Consider the following 20,060-nt stretch of genomic DNA (forward strand, 5'->3'; position numbering starts at 1 on the left):
CAGTATTCTTGCCTGGAGAATCCCAGAGACGGGAGTCTGGTGGGCTGCCGTCTATAGGGTCACACAGAATCGGACACGACTGAAATCACTTAGCAGAGAACAGAGAGAATCTACTTTTTTAAAAATAATTTTTGACTAGATCTTGTTTTGCTAAGAGAAAGTGGACTAAGTTCATGCCTTAGTCCATTAAGAGTACTATAACACAATACTGTGCTTACAAACAACACATATTTATTCCTCACAGTTCTGGAAGCCAAAAGTCCCAAGATCATGCTCAGATTGACTCAGTGTCTGGGACCCGCTTCCTTGTTTATAGCCATGTTCTGTCTAGTTCTCCTATGGTAGAAGGAACAAGGGAACTCTCTGGGGTCTCTTTTGTGAGTGCACTACTCCCATTCATGAGGACCCCACATTTACGATGGAAGCACCTCTTAAAGACTCTACCTCTGCATAGCATCACTTTAGGGGTTAGGCTTTCAACATATGAAAGGGAGGAAGGCATAGACTTTCAGACCATAGCAACAATTTACATATATTCTTTTGAAGATTTTATATAGGACTCAAAAAGTCATAAAAACAAGAAGTTGAGAACTGAAGTTTTGGATTAGGACATAGAAAGTGCATTGGATTTTGGATCATGGATCAAGGATTTTGCAATGAGGCACACCCAGCCCTACTATAGATTACCTCCTTGATCATGACTTCTGTTAGCCTCTTTGCCCCTCAAATTCTTAATCTGGAGATGATTTTTATGACCTCAAATGAGGATTCATTTATAATTTCAGAAAATAACTAGCATGTAATAAATGCTCGTTTGTTGTTTGGCTGCTCAGTCATGTCCAACCAACTCTGCAGTCTCATGGGCTGCAGCCCACCAGATTTCCCTGTCCTTCACCATCTCCTGGAGCTTGCTCAAATTCATGTCCACTGAGTCAATGATGTCATCCAACCATCTCATCCTCTGTCATCCCCTTCTCCTCCTGCCTTCAGTCTTTCCTAGCATCAGGGTCTTTTCCAACCAGTCAGCTCTTCCCATCAGGTGGCCAAAGTATTGGAGCTTCAGCTTCAGCATCAGTCCTTCCAGTGAATATTCAGGGTTGATTTCCTTTGGGATTGACTGGTTTGATCTCCTTGCTCTCCAAGGGTCTCTCAAAAGTCTCCAACACGACAGTTCAAAAGCATCAATTCTTTGGTGCTCAGCCTTCTTTATGGTCCAACTTTCACATCCATACATGATTGCTGGGAAGACCACAAAATTTGACTACATGGACCTTTGTCTGCAAAGTAGTATCTCTGCTTTCTATTACACTGTCTTGGTTTGTCATAGCTTTTCTTCCAAGGAGCAAGCTTCTTTTAATTTCATGGCTTCAGTCACCATTTGCAGTGATTTTGGAACCTAAGAAAATAAAGAGTTTCTCTGTTTCCATTGTTTCCCCATTTATTTGCCATGAAGTGATGGGACCAGATGCCATGATCTTAGTTTTTTGAATGTTGAGTTTTAAGCCAGCTTTTTCACTCTCCTCTTTCACCTTCATCAAAAGGCTCTTTAGTTCCTGTTTGCTTTCTGCCATAAGCGTGGTGTTGTCTGCATATCTGAGGTTTATTAATATTTCTCCCTGCAATCTTGATTCTACCTTTTGCTTCATCCAGCCCAGCATTTCACATCATGTGCTCTGCATTTAAGTTAAATGCTGAGTAAATTATAATAATTTTAAAATTATAATGAAAACCATGCTAATATCCTGAAGAATGAATGAATTGTATAGAACAATTTTTGAATAAAGTATATAAATAAGGGACAGAAATTAGGGGAAAGGGAGATAGAATAAAGATGTAGGAATTAAGAAAAAGAGGAAATCCTTACCTGTCAGCATGCAGACAGAAAGACCAGAGAGAAAGGGAATAATTGCTTGTAAGAAGAAGGATTATAAGTGACAAGTAATTATTAACAAGAGAAGAATTGGGGATGAGAGAGATAGAGAAGGAGGGAGGGAGGCTGTCTTTCCAATCTTAGCTATTTCATTCAGTGACTGAATGTACTTGGGAGGTTGTTTGCAATCTGCCTCTGACTACGTACGACAGTTGTTCCCAAAGTTTGTGTATCCTGCCATTGACTCCTCTGTGCCCCTGTGGACACATTTGTAAGGGAATATCTCCCAAAAGCCCTTAGGAATTTTGTGGAGCACAGTGAAAATACTGAGCTCTTCTTAAGCAGAGGATGTAAGCTTCCTGACCACCTCTCTGCAGTCTCATTACCACCCACCTTAACTTAGTCTCAGAGCCATGTTCCTTTCTGTAGTGACTTCAGTGTCTGCCTTCAAGTCCTGCATCTGTCTCATTTCTTTCCTTACAGCTCCCTTGTCTCAGATTACACAACATCCTAGAATAAAATGTGACTACTTCCCCTGTCTTTAATTAGGTTGTACTCCTCATCTAGTTATGGCTTTGTCCTCATCTTTAGGTGATGAAATTCAGACTGTTTGAAGTCTTAGCATTGTTGTCTTGTCCTTGATGGAGCATACTTGATCTCTACTGAATCTCTTTATTACTTAAATCTATAATGGGATCAGGTTCTTGCCCACTCTATGCCCCCATACCACTCCTCCCCTTTCTCTGATCTCTTCAATTCCTCCCTGGGCCCCTCTCTTTCCCTTCTTTGCCCTCTCTAATTCCCACTCTCCATCTGATAGTCCTTGTAACTCCCTTGGTTTCGTAGCCCTTCTGAAAAGAGTCAGAGGAGAAATAAATGCAATAAAGCAATAGCCTTCCTGGCCTCCTTTCTGGATGAGCACAGAGCCCTGGCCTGCTAATCTTCTAATCTCCTTTGCCCTGGACACCTTTTGTGCCACCTGTCCAATTCAGGCCAGATTCTTGGCCTCATGGTCATGTAGGGATACATCCAGGACCTTCCAGCCTCAAACTGAACTGTCCAGATTGATCTCCTGGATGACCTTTTCCTTGTTTTCTTGGCCCATCTGTTTTCTTAGCCAGGAACTGTGGCACAGTTATCACTCTGGGTCTGTCTCAGTAAACCAGAGCTTTTATTAATCAGACTGCCAAAGCACAAAAACATGAAGCAGCAAAACTAGAAGGGAAGGGAGAGAGAGATTGGTGTAAGACTGAGAGCAAACCTCACTCAGACATTCAGCAAACCTCTCTTCAGAGAAGCAGAAGATTCTCCTCTCTAATTTTATTTCTCCCAGGCATAATGAGCACATGTTAACAAGTAGCCTCTCTTCAGTAGAATGTCTTTCCAAAAGTTAGTGTAAATCTTGTGCATTTGGATATTACCCACCCATCTTAACAGAACTTCACTACTCCCCTCCCTAGTTAGAAACAGCACAGAAAGGGCTCACTCACCTCTGCTCAACTTCACTGACTCTTCTTGTTATAATGAGATGTCATGACCATTATTACAAGTCAAAACCAGTCAGCCCAAATACTTCTGCAGTGCCTTTTATTCTTGTTCTAGTCATCTGAATCTTTGGGAAGAGCCCTCAGGTACAGATAATTGCTTCTGGATGCTAGTAATAGACAATAAAGAACAGAAATGGTATGGACCTAACAGAAGCAAAAGATATTAACAAGAAGTGACATGAATACACAAAAGAACTATACAAAAATGATCTTCATGACCTAGATAATCACGATGGTGTGGTCACTCACCTAGAGCCAGAGATCTTGAAATGCGAAGTCAAGTGGGCCTTAGGAAGCATCACTACGAACAAAGCTAGTGAAGGTGATGGAATTCCAGTTGAGCTGTTTCAAATCCTAAAAGATGATGCTGTGAAAGTGCTGCATTCAATATGCTAGCAAATTTGGAAAACTCAGCAGTGGCCACAGGACTGGAAAATGTCAGTTTTCATTACAATCCCAAAGAAAGGCAATGCCAAAGAATGCTCAAACTACCGCACAATTGCACTCATCTCACACGCTAGTAAAGTAATGCTCAAAATTCTCCAAGCTAGGCTTCAACAGTATGTGAACCATAAACTTCCACATGTTCAATCTAGATTTAGAAAAGGCAGAGGAACTAGAGATCAAATTGCCAACTGCGTTGGATCATCAAAAAAGCAAGAGAGTTCCAGAAAAACATCTACTTCTGCTTTATTGACTATTCTAAAACCTTTGACTGTGTGGACCAAAACAAACTCTGGAAAATTCTGAAAGAGATGGGAATACCAGACCACCTGACCTGCCTCTTGAGAAATCTGTATGCAGGTCAAGAAGCAACAGTTAGAACTGGACATGGAACAACAGACTGGTTCCAAATAGGAAAAGGAGTACATCAAGGCTGTATATTGTCACCCTGCTTATTTAACTTATATGCAGAGTACATCATGAGAAACGCTGGACTAGATGAAGTGCAAGATGGAATCAAGATTGCTGGGAGAAATATGAATAACCTCAGATATGCAGATGACACCACCCTTATGGCAGAAAGCGAAGATGAACTAAGGAAAGAGCCTCTTGATGAAAGTGAAAGAGGAGAGTGAAAAAGTTGGCTTAAAACTCAACATTCAGAGTTTGGTCACCATGGTCACCATGATCTTAGGATCATGGCATCCGGTCCCATCACTTCATGGCAAATAGATGGGGAAACAGTGTAAACAGTGACACACTATATTTTTTTGGGCTCCAAAATCACTGCTGATGGTGACTGAAGCCATGAAATTAATAGATGCTTATTACTTGGAAGAAAAGTTATGACCAACCTAGATAGCATATTAAAAAGCAGAGACATTACCTTGCCAACAAAGGTCATCTAGTCAATGCTGTGGTTTTTCCATTAGTCATGTACGGGCTATAAAGAAAGCTGAGCACCATAAAATTGATGCTTTTGAACTGTGGTGTTGGAGAAGACTCTTGAGAGTCTCTTGGACTGCAAGGAGATCCAACCAGCCCATCCTAAAGGAGATCAGTCCTGAGTACTCACTGGAAGGACTGATGTTGAAGCTGAAGCTCTAATACTTTGGTCACCTGATGCAAAGAACTGACTCATCGGAAAAGATCCTGTTGCTGGGAAAGATTGAGGGCAGGAGGAGAAGGGGATGACGGAGGATGAGATCGTTGGGTGGCATCCCTGACTCAATGGACATGAGCTTGAGTAAACTCTGGGAGTTGGTGATGGACATGGAGGCCTGGTGTGCTGCAATCCATGTGGTGGAAAAGAGTCAGACATGACTGAGCAAATGAACTGAACTGAACACTTAGCTTGTGCCCTTTATGTATATTTAAATTTGATTATAAAGTGAACAATGCCAAGCAATTCACCTCCATCCAGAAATGATGCAGTTTGCTTGTGGTACCTTGCACAGCTCCCTTTTCAAATTTATATACATTTTATAGTTAAACTATCTTCATAATCTCCCTTTTCCTCTGCTAGATGGAAACTGTTCCAAAAATAAATGTTGCATTTATCTTCATATCCCCATATGTTGGGTTGGATACTTTAACCTTCAGCTTGTTATTTTCAAATGGTTGAAATTATTTCACAGTGCAATAGAATATAATAAATTTTAGACACCTTACATAGTTTGAACTTTTCTGAAATTAAATGTCTTTGAAGGTATTAATATAATTGATGTCTGGATCACTTATATTTCAAGGGAAATTCAAAGGTCTAAAGTCAGGGCCACCATGTTGCTCAACCACAAGAGGCACATTCACAGAGACATCGTTGTGAATGGTACCCTTGTGTATTATGCGTATGTGACCATTCACTACAGCCTTGCGTAAAATCACTGTGAGGTGAGAGGCTATGAATAGGCAAGCGCCTGATGACCTGCGTTGGCTAGGTTCTAACTTGGTCTGGAAGACGAAGCAGTTAGCCACATAGAGCTATGACTAGGTTAATTCAGTCCTGCCATTGAATATGTCTTTAGTAAATCCCCACTGTGTGCCAGGAATTAAGAGAGTGAGCCTCTGTAATATCGGGGGTAGAGCATACCAGGCGGAGAGAATGGAAAAAGACCCTGGTGAAGGGGTCTTTGTTACTCTGATGTGTTAGATGAACAGCAGGAGCCTAATATAGATTCAGTGAACAAGAGGGAGAGTAGTAGAAAACAAAGGAGATGAGGTCAGAGAACTGACGTAAAGGTTGAGGGTGGAACTCCGTGTTGGTCATATCAGGCAGGATAGTCCAGTGTAATGACTTTCAGCTCCCCTGAGCCAACTTTAGAATGACAGGATCCCTGACTGCTGTGTTGAGAGTTGCTGCTGCTGCTGCTGCTGCTGCTGCTAAGTTGCTTAAGTCGTGTCCGACTCTGTTCGACCCCATAGACGGCAGCCCATGCGGCTCCCCCGTCCCTGGGATTCTCTAGGCAAGAACACTGGAGTGGGTTGCCATTTCCTTCTCCAATGCAGGAAAGTGAAAAGGGCAAGTGAAGTCGCTCAGTCATGTCTGACTCTTAGCGACCCCATGGACTGCAGCCTACCAGGCTCCTCCGTCCATGGGATTTTCCAGGCAAGAGTACTGGAGTGGGGTGCCATTGCCTTCTCCATGTTGAGAGTAGCCTATAGAATCAGGGGCAGAAGTGCAGAGACCCATTATGAAGTTACTGCTGTTACCCAGGGGGAGAGGATGGTTTGAGACAGGGTGGTATCGGAAGTAAGACAGTTCTAGATATATTTTGATAACCTGATGTCCTCTCTAAGGGGAACTATTTTAACAAAAATTCTCTGTTAAAGATTTTCATTTGCCTTTAACCATTTTTATTTTTATTTATTTTTTATTATTATTTTTTTTAAATTAAGTCTTTATTGAATTTGTTACAATATTGCTTATGTTGTTTATGTCCTGGTTTCTTGGCCATAGGGCATATGGGATCTTAGCTCCCAGACCAGGGATCGAACCTGCACCCTCTGCATTGGAAGGTGAAGTGTTAACCACTGGACCAGCAGGGAAGTCCCAACCTTTAACCATTTTTTAAAGGCTGTGTACGAGTGATTTTTCCTCAAGAGAATTGGATTATCATAGCACTTACTACTAATTGTTTTAGTTCCTTAATTTAGTTGCATTGATCATAAGACTGAGTTTTTCATAATATTTTAGTGAAAAATGACAGTCCCAACTAATCTTGGGAGTTTATATGCAGAACGTCTGGAAAGCAGTCTTTGAACCTACAGCTTAAGGCCAGCTTACAATTTTATGGTTTTCTACCTTTCAGGCAGCTTTTTAAATCCAGGAATTAATGAAAGATTGATCTTCACAGGCTTCTCATATTGATATGTTGGTAAAAATCAACAAAGTTCTTAAATTGTTCAGTGAGACAGTTGTCCAGAGAAGCAGCAGCACACCTCTAATGCTGAAATAGTTGAATTCAAAACTCTGAACCGCTTTCCCCCTTTCCCCTGGGAGACTACTTAAGCTCTGTATCGGGGCCTCTGGAGAAAGCTTTCTCTTTTTATTTTCTCTTCTGCCTTTCTGTACTCAAATGTATTTTTTCTTTTATAACTCTTCATCTTTTTTTTGGTCTTTCTCCCTTTGATTGGATACAAGGAAATAAGATGATTGTAATTAACTTTGGTAAGACAAATTACAAACCAAAGAAATAATGATAAGGTATGGTAGCACAGTACACCCGGAGAACAAAATGTATTTTACTTAAATTTTTGTGGTTTCTTTATTTGAAATTCTACTCAGTTATCAAATGCAAAGAATGTGTTTGTCTACTCTATGTGAAAGAGAAATGATTTCTCAGAGATCTAGCCTGTTAGTGAGGAATAAAACTCTTAAATCTCCTCATTTTGAGTTTGAGAGAGTAAACTTACATATAGTATTTCTTATTCATATACATATGTATTTCTAGCTGTACATGTATGTAGAACCTGATCATTATGCCTGTGATGTGAGGGAGGGCATGTCACATGCAGTTGATTTCCAGAAGAGCTCAGTCAGCTAATCCTGGCTAATCGCAGGCAGGAGTCCAGGGTATGATGCAAAACATTCATTTTCTTGTTCGCATAAGACAGCTGGCTCTTAAGCTGTGGGCCCTGTACTGGCAGCATCAGTTTTCTGTAGGAACTTCTTAAAAATGTAAATCATAGGCTCTGCCCTAGACCCACTGCATCTGAAATTTTAGGAACAGAACCTAGCTTTCTGTTTTATCAAGTCCTCAAAGTGATTGTGATACGTGCTAAAACTGGAGAACCACTGACAAAGGCAATCTTTCAGCCTGCCCTCCTTGTTTTCTTCCTTTCCTTTCTAGCACCCTTCACTCCCTGCAGTGTCCTGACTCAATCTTGCCTCAGAATGAAAGTGAAAGTGTTAGTCATTCAGTTGTGTCAGACTCTTTGAGAGTCCATGGACTGTAAGCCCACCAGGCTCCTCTGTCCCTGGGATTCTCCAGGCAAGAATACTGGAGTGGGTAGCATTCCCTTCTCCAGAGGATCTTCCCAACCCAGGGATCAATCCTGGGTCTTCCGCATTGCAGGCAGATTCTTTACCATCTGAGCCACCAGGGAAGCCTCAATCTCAGAGCCCCAATAGGAGATCCAACTCACCAAGCTTCAGGATCTGGCTCAGTCTTCATGGGCTCAATGGTCAACCTTTGTATTCTTCAGTGAAGAGTACTTCTGGCTCACTTGCTGGTATCGATCACTTCTCCTAACACTGATTCAGTGCTTTATTGTGTAAAACAGATCACCTCCCGATAGTAATGAAGACAAGAGGATTGAGATTGCCAGCCTGTCCCATGTGCTGTAAGTGGGGCAGTCATGGTGGAACAATTCTGGTTTATTGCCCCTGTTCCAGTACAATTAACAATGCCATTCTCTTTTACTCTTGTAAGTGCTCTAGTTTAGACTGGTAAATTATATTACAGTGAACTTAAATGGGAAGCAGTTCTAACACTACTGGAAAGTGGTCAAAGAAGGCTTCACCAAAAAGGAAGTGTTTTAGGAAGGAAGTGAAACATCTCCTATTATGCTAGGTGGGCAAGATAGGCAGCCTGGAGATTGGGGCAGGACAAGGCAGAGAAACCATAGAGGCTGAAGAGTTGAGGGCCAAATAAGGATGTGAAGCAGCAGGCTACACTAAGGGAAGCAGGGTAGTTCAGAGTCTGGAGCCGGGGTATGATGGAGCAATAATAGAAGAAGCTAGTAGAAGAGGAGCAAATTAAGGTAGTCTTTTAGGAGTAAGAGCAAATTTTGTTATTCCCCAATAACATATCAATTTAGGATCTTTGGATAATTATGTAGAAGAAACTAGCATGTCTTTATTTCTTTATTTATGTTGGTTCTGTGTATTTGAAATGCTTTTTGCCCTGTTTTCCATCAATTGTGAGCTCTATTTCAAACAATTGATTACTGTATAACACAGTATAATAATAATGTATCAATATTTTCAACTTTGGTTCAGATTTTCAAATTCACTTAAAAACACCACGTGATTCACATTGCCTGATGTTTTGTAGCTTTATCATAGAAGAACACTAACTGGTCTATTGAGATCTATGAGTTATTGCGAACAGAACGGAGGGAATTAGGCAGATACTTTACACATATGTTGTATTATTCTTTTTTTGCATGTTAATATGATGAATGAATCCTCCTGTTAGAAAATTATCATATAGCAATTTTTTTTTTTGGTTACCATTTGCAGTACTAAAAATTATGTGTTTCATGTAGTTTTTGGATCTTGAAAGCTGCTACAAAGTCTGTGTTCTGTAGCAAAGCTTACCTAAACTGTAAGGAAATGTTTTTAAATATTTTAAAAATCTCCTATTTGATTTTACCCAACTAGTTAGTTACTCTTTTTTTGTTGTTGATGAACATCAGAGATATGTTCAGCATTAGTAGAACTTGAAAGGCTTTACCCTGGTCATTGCGTATCAACTGTCCTTTTAAGCCATTGAGTATCATTGTCTTCATCACCTAGGCTTCTTGTCTCTTCTGTCCCTCTGTTTCTGCATGGAGAGTATAGATTTCATTTTTTTCCCCCAGAACTAATACATCTCCTTTTCCTCTTACCATCTGGAATAATAAAATAACCTTCATTATTCCATTAATTGTTGCATTTCTCTTCTATTAATACAGAATACATTTTCAGAATTAAAAACTATCTGGAAAGGAAAAGAATAATTAATAAATTCCTACATTATCCTTTGTTTAAAAATCACATACGTAATTAGTATATTTATTAATACATTTAGCTAGGTAAATAGGCCTTGAAGATAGGTAGCAATTAATATTATGTTCTAATTTTTAATCTGTAAGAAGCATAACTAACTGAAAAATGAGTTTAGCCTGGTATCCTGTACCAAGGCATATGTGCAGAGATATTAATATTCAGTATGCTGCAGATTGTCTATTTTTTGTCCTACATTATTAAAACCTCATATACTTTAAATTGAATCTCATTTCAACAGGTCTGTAGAGTTAATGTCTACATGAATTCCTAAAGTAATGCATTTTTCTATGTATCAACATAACTCCTTACAACTTGTTTTCTTAATCATTTTCTGATCCCAAAATTATGTTTGTTTTGAGAGATGAGAAAGGCGCCAAATGTTACGTGAAAAACTAGGAAAGTGATATAAAACATTTTGTAGAAACAACTAAAGGACCTCCAACTCCTGTCAAAATGTAGGATTAAAAGCCTAGGCCTGGCTTTACTCACCGTTCTTTACTAGTTGAAGTTTAGAAGCTGCGCTTAAGTACAAGCAGCGACTGTGGTTGATTATAAAACCTTAAAGTAGAAAGTTTCCCCTGTATTTTAAGAACTGCCGTTTAGGTCAGAAGATCATTTGTAATGTTTACAAGATAAGCAGTAAGCAAAGAATTTACCATTTTTAAAGTTTTTCAGTTTCTTTGTATGCCTTAGGACTTGCAAATCATTTTTCCAGCAATATTTCATAGTGTTAAAGTCTTGAACTCTAAGAAAATAGGAATCTCAAAACAAACAAAAATAATAAAATTAAACACCTTTATAAGCCTGTCAGTTGCCTGGGTGGTTTCTGTATACCTCTGTCCTCCCTTGGTTTGATTTTCATTTGATTATCTGTATCAGATAAGGCTTAACATCATTACTTTTGCTGGTAGTAAATCCTTACCTATAGAAAGCAGCCTGTTCTCTGTGTGCACATTTACAGCCTTAAAACTGGTCCCAATTCTTTTCACCTTTCTTTGCCTTTACAGTATGATTTTGGGGTAGCATCATACAACAGTTCTTGAGAGTTTTGAAGAATTGTGTGGCTCTATCTGCAATAATTTTAACCTTGCAGAGCTGACCTGAAAGTAATCTCAAAAATCTGAATTTGTGAATATTCTTGTGTGTTTAGTAGTCAATCTATAAGATAATACTAAGCCAACCTTTCTATGTTTCTATTCAATAATTTTAGTGTTACTTAGATAAGGAAATAAATGTATCTTAATATGGGTAGCACTGTGCATATGCCTCAGAGACAAAAGCTGCTTTAAAGGACCAGTAATTAAAATCAACTCAACTTATTGTCATATATCTTTTTTTCCTACAAAGCAACTCTCACCTTAGAGTCTCAGAGGTTTATAGCTAATAATTAAATTTTACACTAGTGATGCAACATAATGATTATAGTGACTTACATAGGTGAAACTAATGTTTAAACCACTTGATGAGTGGCTTATTGAAATATATTTCACCTGAGCTATAGATTTGGCACAACTAACATAGTGCTTTAATCCCCACTTTGACCATCAGAAAACTAAAATCTTCCCAGAAATTTTTTTGTTTTGTTATACCTAAAAAAATAAATATATATTTTTTACCTATTTGTAACATACCTTTAAATCTGTTCATTTTATTTCTTCTTCAATAATCTATGGAGGATTTTTAAGAAAAAAAAGTGTTAATGTAACAGATTTGGCACACTGCAGTATTCTGCAGTTAAGGGAAGGGCGTATAAAGTATGCCTGAATAATGAGCATGTAGGTGTGCGGCACCCATAAATCTTAGCTTTGTGTCACCTTTACCACAGTTCTTAGATTTTTCTCTATAGCAGCTTTAGTTGTTTCACAGGACTATTATTTTCTAGGTTTCAGCTCACTTGACTTCATGCTTTGCAGGTCAGTTTCTTCTGGAAGAAGCCCGCCTCATAGAAGCAGCTGAGATGGCAAAAAAAGCAGCTGAGCTGGACAGCACAGAGTTTGATGTTGTCTTCAATGCCGCCCACATGCTCAGGTTAGTTTTTGCTACTGTACCTGAAAAGACTACACTGTAGCTTTAAACCTATTAATATAATTTATTCAATTATACTAATTCCCCTTTTTGTAAGTACCACCTTACACTACATTCCAAAATGAATTATGCTGCTTAACCATGTTAAAATCAGTTGGGTCTATTTAATTCATTATGATTTATGTGCCCAGTATATAGGATATATGAGAGTTTAGGATTCTCTGAAAATTGAGACCCTTTTCCATTAAAAAATTATTGTCCATAAAGTACAGAAGGAAAGCTGCAAAATTGATATTAATAATTGTCTAATTAAATGTCTCTAAGACAGAACATTGTGTCAGTTAGTCAACTGCATCTCAGTATTTGTATTTTTTTATTAATTATTTTGAATGTGGCACATGAATACATTATGCTTGATAGTAGAGAGGATTATCAAATATAAATATATTGAAGGCCTATCAAATTCTCAAATGAGCCTATAATTAACACTGTTGTTATGTGTTGAAGTAGTATGTTTTTAGACCTATTTATGCATCTCTTCTCAGAAATATTGTTTTGAAGACTAATTACAATAATTCAAAACAAGTAAAAGGCATATGAATAGTTTTTTGTATCAATATAAAATGAAAGTGAATGCATTAAAGAAGGATGTTTTCAAGAAACTCGAATGATTTATACAGTTGTTTAAAAAGCATTATTTATTCTGTTAGCCATGTGTACACCACTTCTCACATGTGGTTCCTTGAAATCCACTCCAAAGTCTCCATGCAGATGCTTCCTTAGGTAACATTGCACGATGGCTCAGAGCCTAGCTTCTGGGAAGTTTCTGATTACGTAGATCACTCTTACCTGGGAAGAAGAATAACAGAATTGGTCCACGTTTGGATGTTTTTAAAACGTGGACTTTTGAGAAAAATAGAGGAACATTTAAAAATAAAAATTTTTTGAGATGATTGTAGATTTGCATGCGGTTAAGAAACAACACAGAGAGATCCCTATACAATTTATCCACTTTCCCCGATGGTGATATCTCGTAGAACTACCATACAGTATCAAAACCGGTATTTTGACATTGATACTAATGTACTGGCTTCCCCAGTTTTATTATGCCATTGTGTGTATCTGTGTGTGTTTAGTTTTGTGTGCTTTTATTACACATACCAGTTTGTGTATCCATCATTCCAGTCAAAATACAGACGATTTGCATCGCCACAAGCATCCTGTCCTTTTATAATCACATACCCACCAGGAACCAATATTTAAAGCAAGTTTTATAAATTACTTTGAGATTTTATTTATAATTTGAGATTATTAATGTAACTATATCTTAGTGGTTTCCTCCTTGGCTTTTAATAAATTTTTAATAAGAAATTCAGAGTCTGAGAGGAAAAAGAATACTGTGAGGTTTCAGTTGAATACTCTCATTTCACATTAATGCTTAGCATTCCTAAAGCAGATACTTTCAAAGAGAAATCAGGATTCAATAAACTATTGGTATATTTAAAAAATATATTGTAACCAGTTTGCAAGAACCTTCAGTGGAAGGATAATTTTTTTAAAAGACAAGTTTAATATGCATGACAAGGTCAGGTGCTGTGATGGGAAGGGGACTTTCTGTTCTTCATGAATAAAACACTATGCTTTTAATCACAATAAACCATTTACAAGAATGTGCATGCACATGTTTCTAGATGCTAATTCATCTTAATCATAATAGATACTTTCATCAACAAGGCATTTTGCTACATATTAAATCAATATCTGAAATTCAAGGTCTACCAATATTCGTTATAAGAACAATTACAAAAAAGGTCCTTGTTAAATATATCACTTGTAATTTTTCCTTAGTTACCGTAGTGCTAGAAACCAGTGGAAAGTTTTATTATACATTGGCAGCATGGCAATTCTTAGGATTTATTTTTCAAAACCTCTCTAGCTTTCTGCAGTATGCATTGCTTATCAAGTTGCATTCAGTCAGTGCCTTCCTATCGTGATTGTGAGTATGACCACTGCAGCCTGCCCACATCCTGTTCAACCTGGTGGCAGCTCCTGTGAAAGTGTTTGCTTATTTTTTCAGCTCTGTCAAATTCAAGTATTTCTTGAATGCTTACTGTACAAGCTGAACACCAGCCTATTCCCTTATTAATCAAGAACATTTAGGGGTTTTCTGAAAAATAATAAGAAAGGCTATTGGTTTTCCCTTGAATGCAGCCTTATCAAAATGGTTAGCTGTCAAGAATTTGCTTATTCAGTGTTGCATCTGATATTTCCCTTGGTAATGCCACATTGTGGTAAATTGAGTTTGATGTTAATTTTTCCTCAAGAACACTGTTCTTTCATAAGATATTTAGGAGACAGAATTGGCAAGGTTTGGTGATGAATTGGATGTAAGGGAAAGGGCAGAAGTCTGCCTGACTGTGTCTTGAATTAATGGTTGACCTAAGATCCAAAATCAGCAATTTAAGAAATGTGAGAGTTCAAGACATGATTTGAGGCATCCTCATTTAACTTCCCTTTCCTAGGCTAACTCCCAGTGAGTTGACCCAAGGAATCTATTAATTATTCCCCCAGAAGAAACTAGATTGGAAGGGCCCATCAAGGGGAAAGTCTATCTTATTCAGATCTTCAAGAGGCTATAAATTTGCAAAATTTCTAAAAGACTCATTTTAATTCTCAATAATAGATGAAGATCTTTTTCTGTAGAATTAGAACATTTCTAATTAACCCACTCCAGTATTCTTGCCTGGAGAATCCCATGGACAGAGGAGCCTGGCAGGCTGCAGTCCGTGGGGTTGCAATAGTTGGACATGACTTAGCAACTAAACCACCACCTCCAATTTCTATTGTCAAGGTGATTCACAAGAGCACTACATATGGAAGTATTAATGCTGCTCACCAAATATATTTGGCCTTCTGACTTGAAGAAACATAACGGGACTGCACTTGCCTGACTTCTCCCAGTTGAAGGCCTCCCTGGGTCTTTCTGGGTCACTGGAATGTGTGTGAATGTGATGTGTGCTACTTTCAAGCCAAAATTGTAGGAGTCAGTAGAAACAGATCCTGGAATAATCAATGGGAGACAAACCTCCCGTCTCACCTGCATTAGATAGGTTGAATGAGTGCAAAATAAATTTTGTCCCTTCACTAAGATTTAGGATGTGTCTATTATCGAAGTGTAATCTAACCTGTCCGAACTGAATGTATCTGTGAAAATAAAATAGGATGTTGAAAAGAGGGGTCTTATAACGTCAGAAAAATTTACTCAGTGATTAATAGGATCTCTGAGTTTATGACTACAGTGGTGGCAATGTAAAATTCATAGATAATTTAAATAGAAATTATAGATATATTCCCAGAACTTAATGAGAAACACTAAAAATATGAAAATGATGACTGAAAGGATAAAAGATTGGAGGATAGAATGAGAATGATGTATACACAGTAGTTATATATATATATATGTATTTGTATAATTAAGTATAGCATACAACTGTGTACATATAGTTATATATACATATATAGTATATAGGTAGTATATAAACACTATAGTGCATGTATGCATGTAATATGTATACATGTAATATGTATGTAATACGCATGTAATATGTATACATGTACATGTACACATGTAATCTGTGATACTTTTGTCTGTATATATAAATATGTGTATATAATTATATGCTCTTATATGTGGCATAAAAATGAAAAAGTGAAGTGCTAGTCTCTCAGTTGTGTCCAACTCTTTGCTACTCCATAGATTGTAGCCCCCCCAGGGTCCTCAGTCAACAGAATTCTCCAGGCAAAAATACTGGAGTGGATAACCATTCCTTTCTCCAGGGGATATTCCCACCCCAGGCACTGAACCTGGGGCTCCTGCATTGCAGGAAGATATTTTATCATCTGAGGGACCAGAGAAGCCCATATATGGCAGACATACACATATAATTGTATTTGTTATATAGATGTTAATGTAAATAGAAAATATTTGAAGGAGAACCTAGAGCAGATAAACAATTATCAACAGTTAGACAAAATTTCCAAGATAGGATGAAGGTCTTTAATCATCATATTAGAAGTCAAATTAATGAAAAGAGATCTACTCCTAAACTTATCTTCTTGTTTGAGTCACTGTTTTTAGTTGCTCACTAAAGAATCCACTCCTGCCAGTTTAAACAGAAACAGGATTTATTGTAGAGATTTATTGTAGAGAATTCTACAGGCTCTTCTGACAAGACTGAGAGTACTCTACATAACCAGAAATAATTTCTACTGCCTAGCTTTCCTTGCGAGAGAAGGCAATGGCAACCCACTCCAGTACTCTTGCCTGGAAAATCCCATGGACCTCCTGGTAGGCTACAGTCTATAGGGTCACGAAGAGTCAGACACGACTGAGCGACTTCACTTGCCCTTTTCACTTTCCTGCATTGGAGAAGGAAATGGCAACCCACTCCAGTGTTCTTGCCTGGAGAATCCCAGGGACGGGGGAGCCTGCTGGGCTGCCGTCTATGGGGTCGCACAGAGTCGGACACGACTGAAGCGACTTAGCAACAGCAGCAGCAGCAGCTTTCCTTGCAGCACAACAGATTTTAGAATCCAGAGCTCTGTCGTCATCACCCACAAGGAACCAAGAAGAGCAAGCACCACATTCATGAGATGATTCTTCTGGGTGCAGCTGCCCTCCCCCCCATCCCCCACCCCCAGCCCATTATGCTTACTTCTGACTTTGACTCTTATGAGGTTGCATCTGACTGATGGAACTTGAGTTTTGTGCTGATACTTTGGCTGGAAGAAAGCTGGAAGATGAGGGAGTTTCTGGCTTTTGCCTTGTTTGGGAAGACAGGATCCACATTTTGGCTAATTACTAAATATATTTCCAGGAAGAGTGATCACAGATGTTGAAGGCCTCACATAATATTAGAACACTGACTACACGTGTTGACATTTTTAGTACTTAAAATGGAAAAGGAAAAAGTAATGGATGTTTCCAGATGAGAGCATTAAAAAAAAAAAAAAAAAGCATATTGGTTATCATCAAAGGAAAATATCAAAGGAATTTAAAATACTAAAACTCAGTAGAGCTATGTCTATAGAGTTGTGAAAGGAAAGTATTGAATCAATTATTCTGTTAGAAGCATTTTGTATGAATGAATTTATTCAGCGTTCTCCCAGAACTGGAAGCTTGAAAGCACACAAGGATATTTGACACCTGAGAGGAAGTATTGAGATGCTGAAAACAAATTTAACTTATTCCCAGCATCCATGGGCTGTGATGAAAAGCTTTTTTTCTTTTTTTTTTTTAATCCACTTATAGGGTAATGAAGGAACAAAAGTAGCATTTATTCAAATACCTCCTGTCTACCTGGACTATATTTTACATTTTATGTGTCACCTTCTTAATTATAATTGCACATATATGAAGAAGATATTTATATTCCCATTTTACAGATGAAGATGCTGAGGCTCAATGTTAGTTGTTATTTCCCACGGTTGGTAAAGCTGGGGTTTATGCTTAGCATATCTGGCCAGGTTTAATACTGTTTTCACCGTGTCCCATTGGCTCCCTCACATCTTTATAACTGAGCAATTACCTAGAAGCTCTGACTCCTGAATTTACTGATGGAAAAAGGATTTACAGGGAGTAACAGATTTTCAAATATGTAAATCCTAAATAGTAAGATTCTTCCAATATTATTAAATTACCCTTTATGATACATTTTATAAAATAGATTTATAGTCATAGGAGAGTGAACTCCAAATTTGTACTTAGAGATGTTAAGTTTTTAGACATATCATCTTAGGATACTGTCATACTGCTGAGATAACTGCAGTTCCCTTTTTTCCAGGTCTAAGGGTCCAAGTTGTCACCGCTTCCTAAGTAAGAAAGGCAGAACTACACTGTACCAACGGGTTTCCAATGTTTCCCTGATTTTTAGAGAGCAGAGTGAATATTTGAGAAAAAATTGTTATCTTTTGGTTTTCATTCTCAAATAATTTTACTGGAAGTGACATAAAATTGAAGTTCTTAAAGGATAAAGGAACAAAGATTATTTTCTCAGAGCAGATTATGAATACCCACACACACATACATGCACACATATGTTGGATGTTGGAAATATCTCCAAGGCCCTCTGGGTCATATGCTTTCTTCTTTAATACCTTAGCAAATTATCAGAGACCACTTGAAAAGTTACTGGGTTTTCCATTTATAAATTGTACTTTTCTGACCATTTTTGGTCAGGAGGGGCTTGTTTCAACTAGGTTGTAATGGGTTGTAAGGTCTTTAAAGCAAAGGGGTGTGTCAGGGACTCCCCTACTGGTCCAGTGGTTAAGACTCGCTTACATCACAGAGTTCACAGGTTCAATCCATGATCAGGGAACTGAGATCATACATGCCTCACAGCCAAAAAGTTAAAAAAAAAAAAAAAGTAAATAGGGCCAAGAAATTAAAAACAAAAACTGTTCAAAGAGGCATGGCAGATGAGGGTGAAGGAAGGTAGGCATCTTCCTTCTCCATGCCTTTCAGACATTAAAGTATGTGTGAGTCATGAATCACTAGAGATCTTGTTACCCCACCTGTTCCAGTTAGGATATGTAGCTGGTACCTGAGGTTTTACCCTTCCAGAAAAAGTCCCAGGCGATGCTTATGATGTTGGTTCTTGGACCTCTCCTATAAGGAAGTTCTAGCTTGCCTGTCCTTTCATCCCTCTCAACCCAGTCTCTCCACCCAAGCATTACATCTTGCATATAAGTACTATATGGGAATATTATAGTGGACATTACCAATACACGTTTCCTCATTTCCTCTCTTTTTATTGTGTAATCTTTACAGATACAGGCTTAACCTGTCCTTCACAGCCCTGAAAGATTGGAGGCCATTAAAGAATGGGCTGACACTCTTACAGGACATCAAGAAATGTCTAACTTTAAGGAATTATTTTGTAAAACTAAAACATCAACAAAGTCTTTTCTTCTGTTACTGCTACATTTCCACTTTGCCTCTCTCTCCTTGATATTTAGCATTGAGATGGATGCCTACAGACCATGAGGCCACTTTTGGTTTCTTGACTGAGAGTTTTCATTTGAGAATCCTTGATGATCATTAACAGTTTATTCTAGGAGTTTCATTGCAAGGATTTTTTCTGCTCCATTATTTTTACATATATGTGACTCTGATTTTGCTATTTTAAGATTTTCCATACATTTTTATATCCTTGTTTATTTTAGTTCTACATCTATTCCTACCATACATTGATCAACTAGAATTAAAATGTGGCTCTGCTTTGAGTAACTTAAAGCTAAATGTAAGTTTAGCAAGTTGGCAAAAACCCAGGAAACCTCAGCTACTGTTTCACTCTACTTTCATGATACAGGGAACAAACAGCTCTCTAGTTAAAAAAAAAAAAATGCTCATAATTTATTCTTGAACATGATCACCAAGACTAATAAAATATTGTCTTTTATATGAGTCAAATAGTGATTATAATCCACATTAAATAATTTTAATTCAAAATCGGCCATTCACAAGCATTAATAATTGTAGTTAAAGAGAGTCTTCTAAATGCTACTTGAGTTTTTATTTTCTGTATTCTCAAAGAAGTCATTTTAAATTTACCAACTTTCACAGAATACATAAAAATGTAGGTAATTATAAATAATTCTTTAATTAGATTCTCCTCAAACATTTTACAGGATATGTTAAGTTGTTGTTTCATCACATAATTGATCCCCAGATTTCTTTTATACATATCTTGTCAGAATATTGAGTCCTAAACCTGTGTTCTAAAAGACACTTCTCTGTCATAAAATAATATCAGAGAGAAGAATTATAATGTGAAATTTATTTCTTTATTTTTAGCATGTAAGCTTCATAGTCCCTTATACAAAAATAGAATTCCATAGTAAT

The 20,060-nt window shown here is 37.8% G+C and overlaps 1 protein-coding gene across 2 annotated transcripts in view; it reads left to right on the top strand.

Annotated features, from left to right (window-relative positions):
* Positions 1 to 20,060, top strand: part of TMTC2 (transmembrane O-mannosyltransferase targeting cadherins 2) — a 414,333-nt gene that overhangs the window by 335,320 nt on the left and 58,953 nt on the right. For both annotated transcript variants that reach the window (XM_061415655.1, XM_061415657.1), the window contains one exon: positions 12,046 to 12,160. In XM_061415655.1, the coding sequence (XP_061271639.1) occupies positions 12,046 to 12,160 (115 nt within the window). The remainder of the gene's footprint in view (positions 1 to 12,045; positions 12,161 to 20,060) is intronic.

Source organism: Bos javanicus, chromosome 5 (genome assembly GCF_032452875.1).
Source record: "Bos javanicus breed banteng chromosome 5, ARS-OSU_banteng_1.0, whole genome shotgun sequence".
Taxonomy (NCBI): domain Eukaryota; kingdom Metazoa; phylum Chordata; class Mammalia; order Artiodactyla; family Bovidae; genus Bos; species Bos javanicus.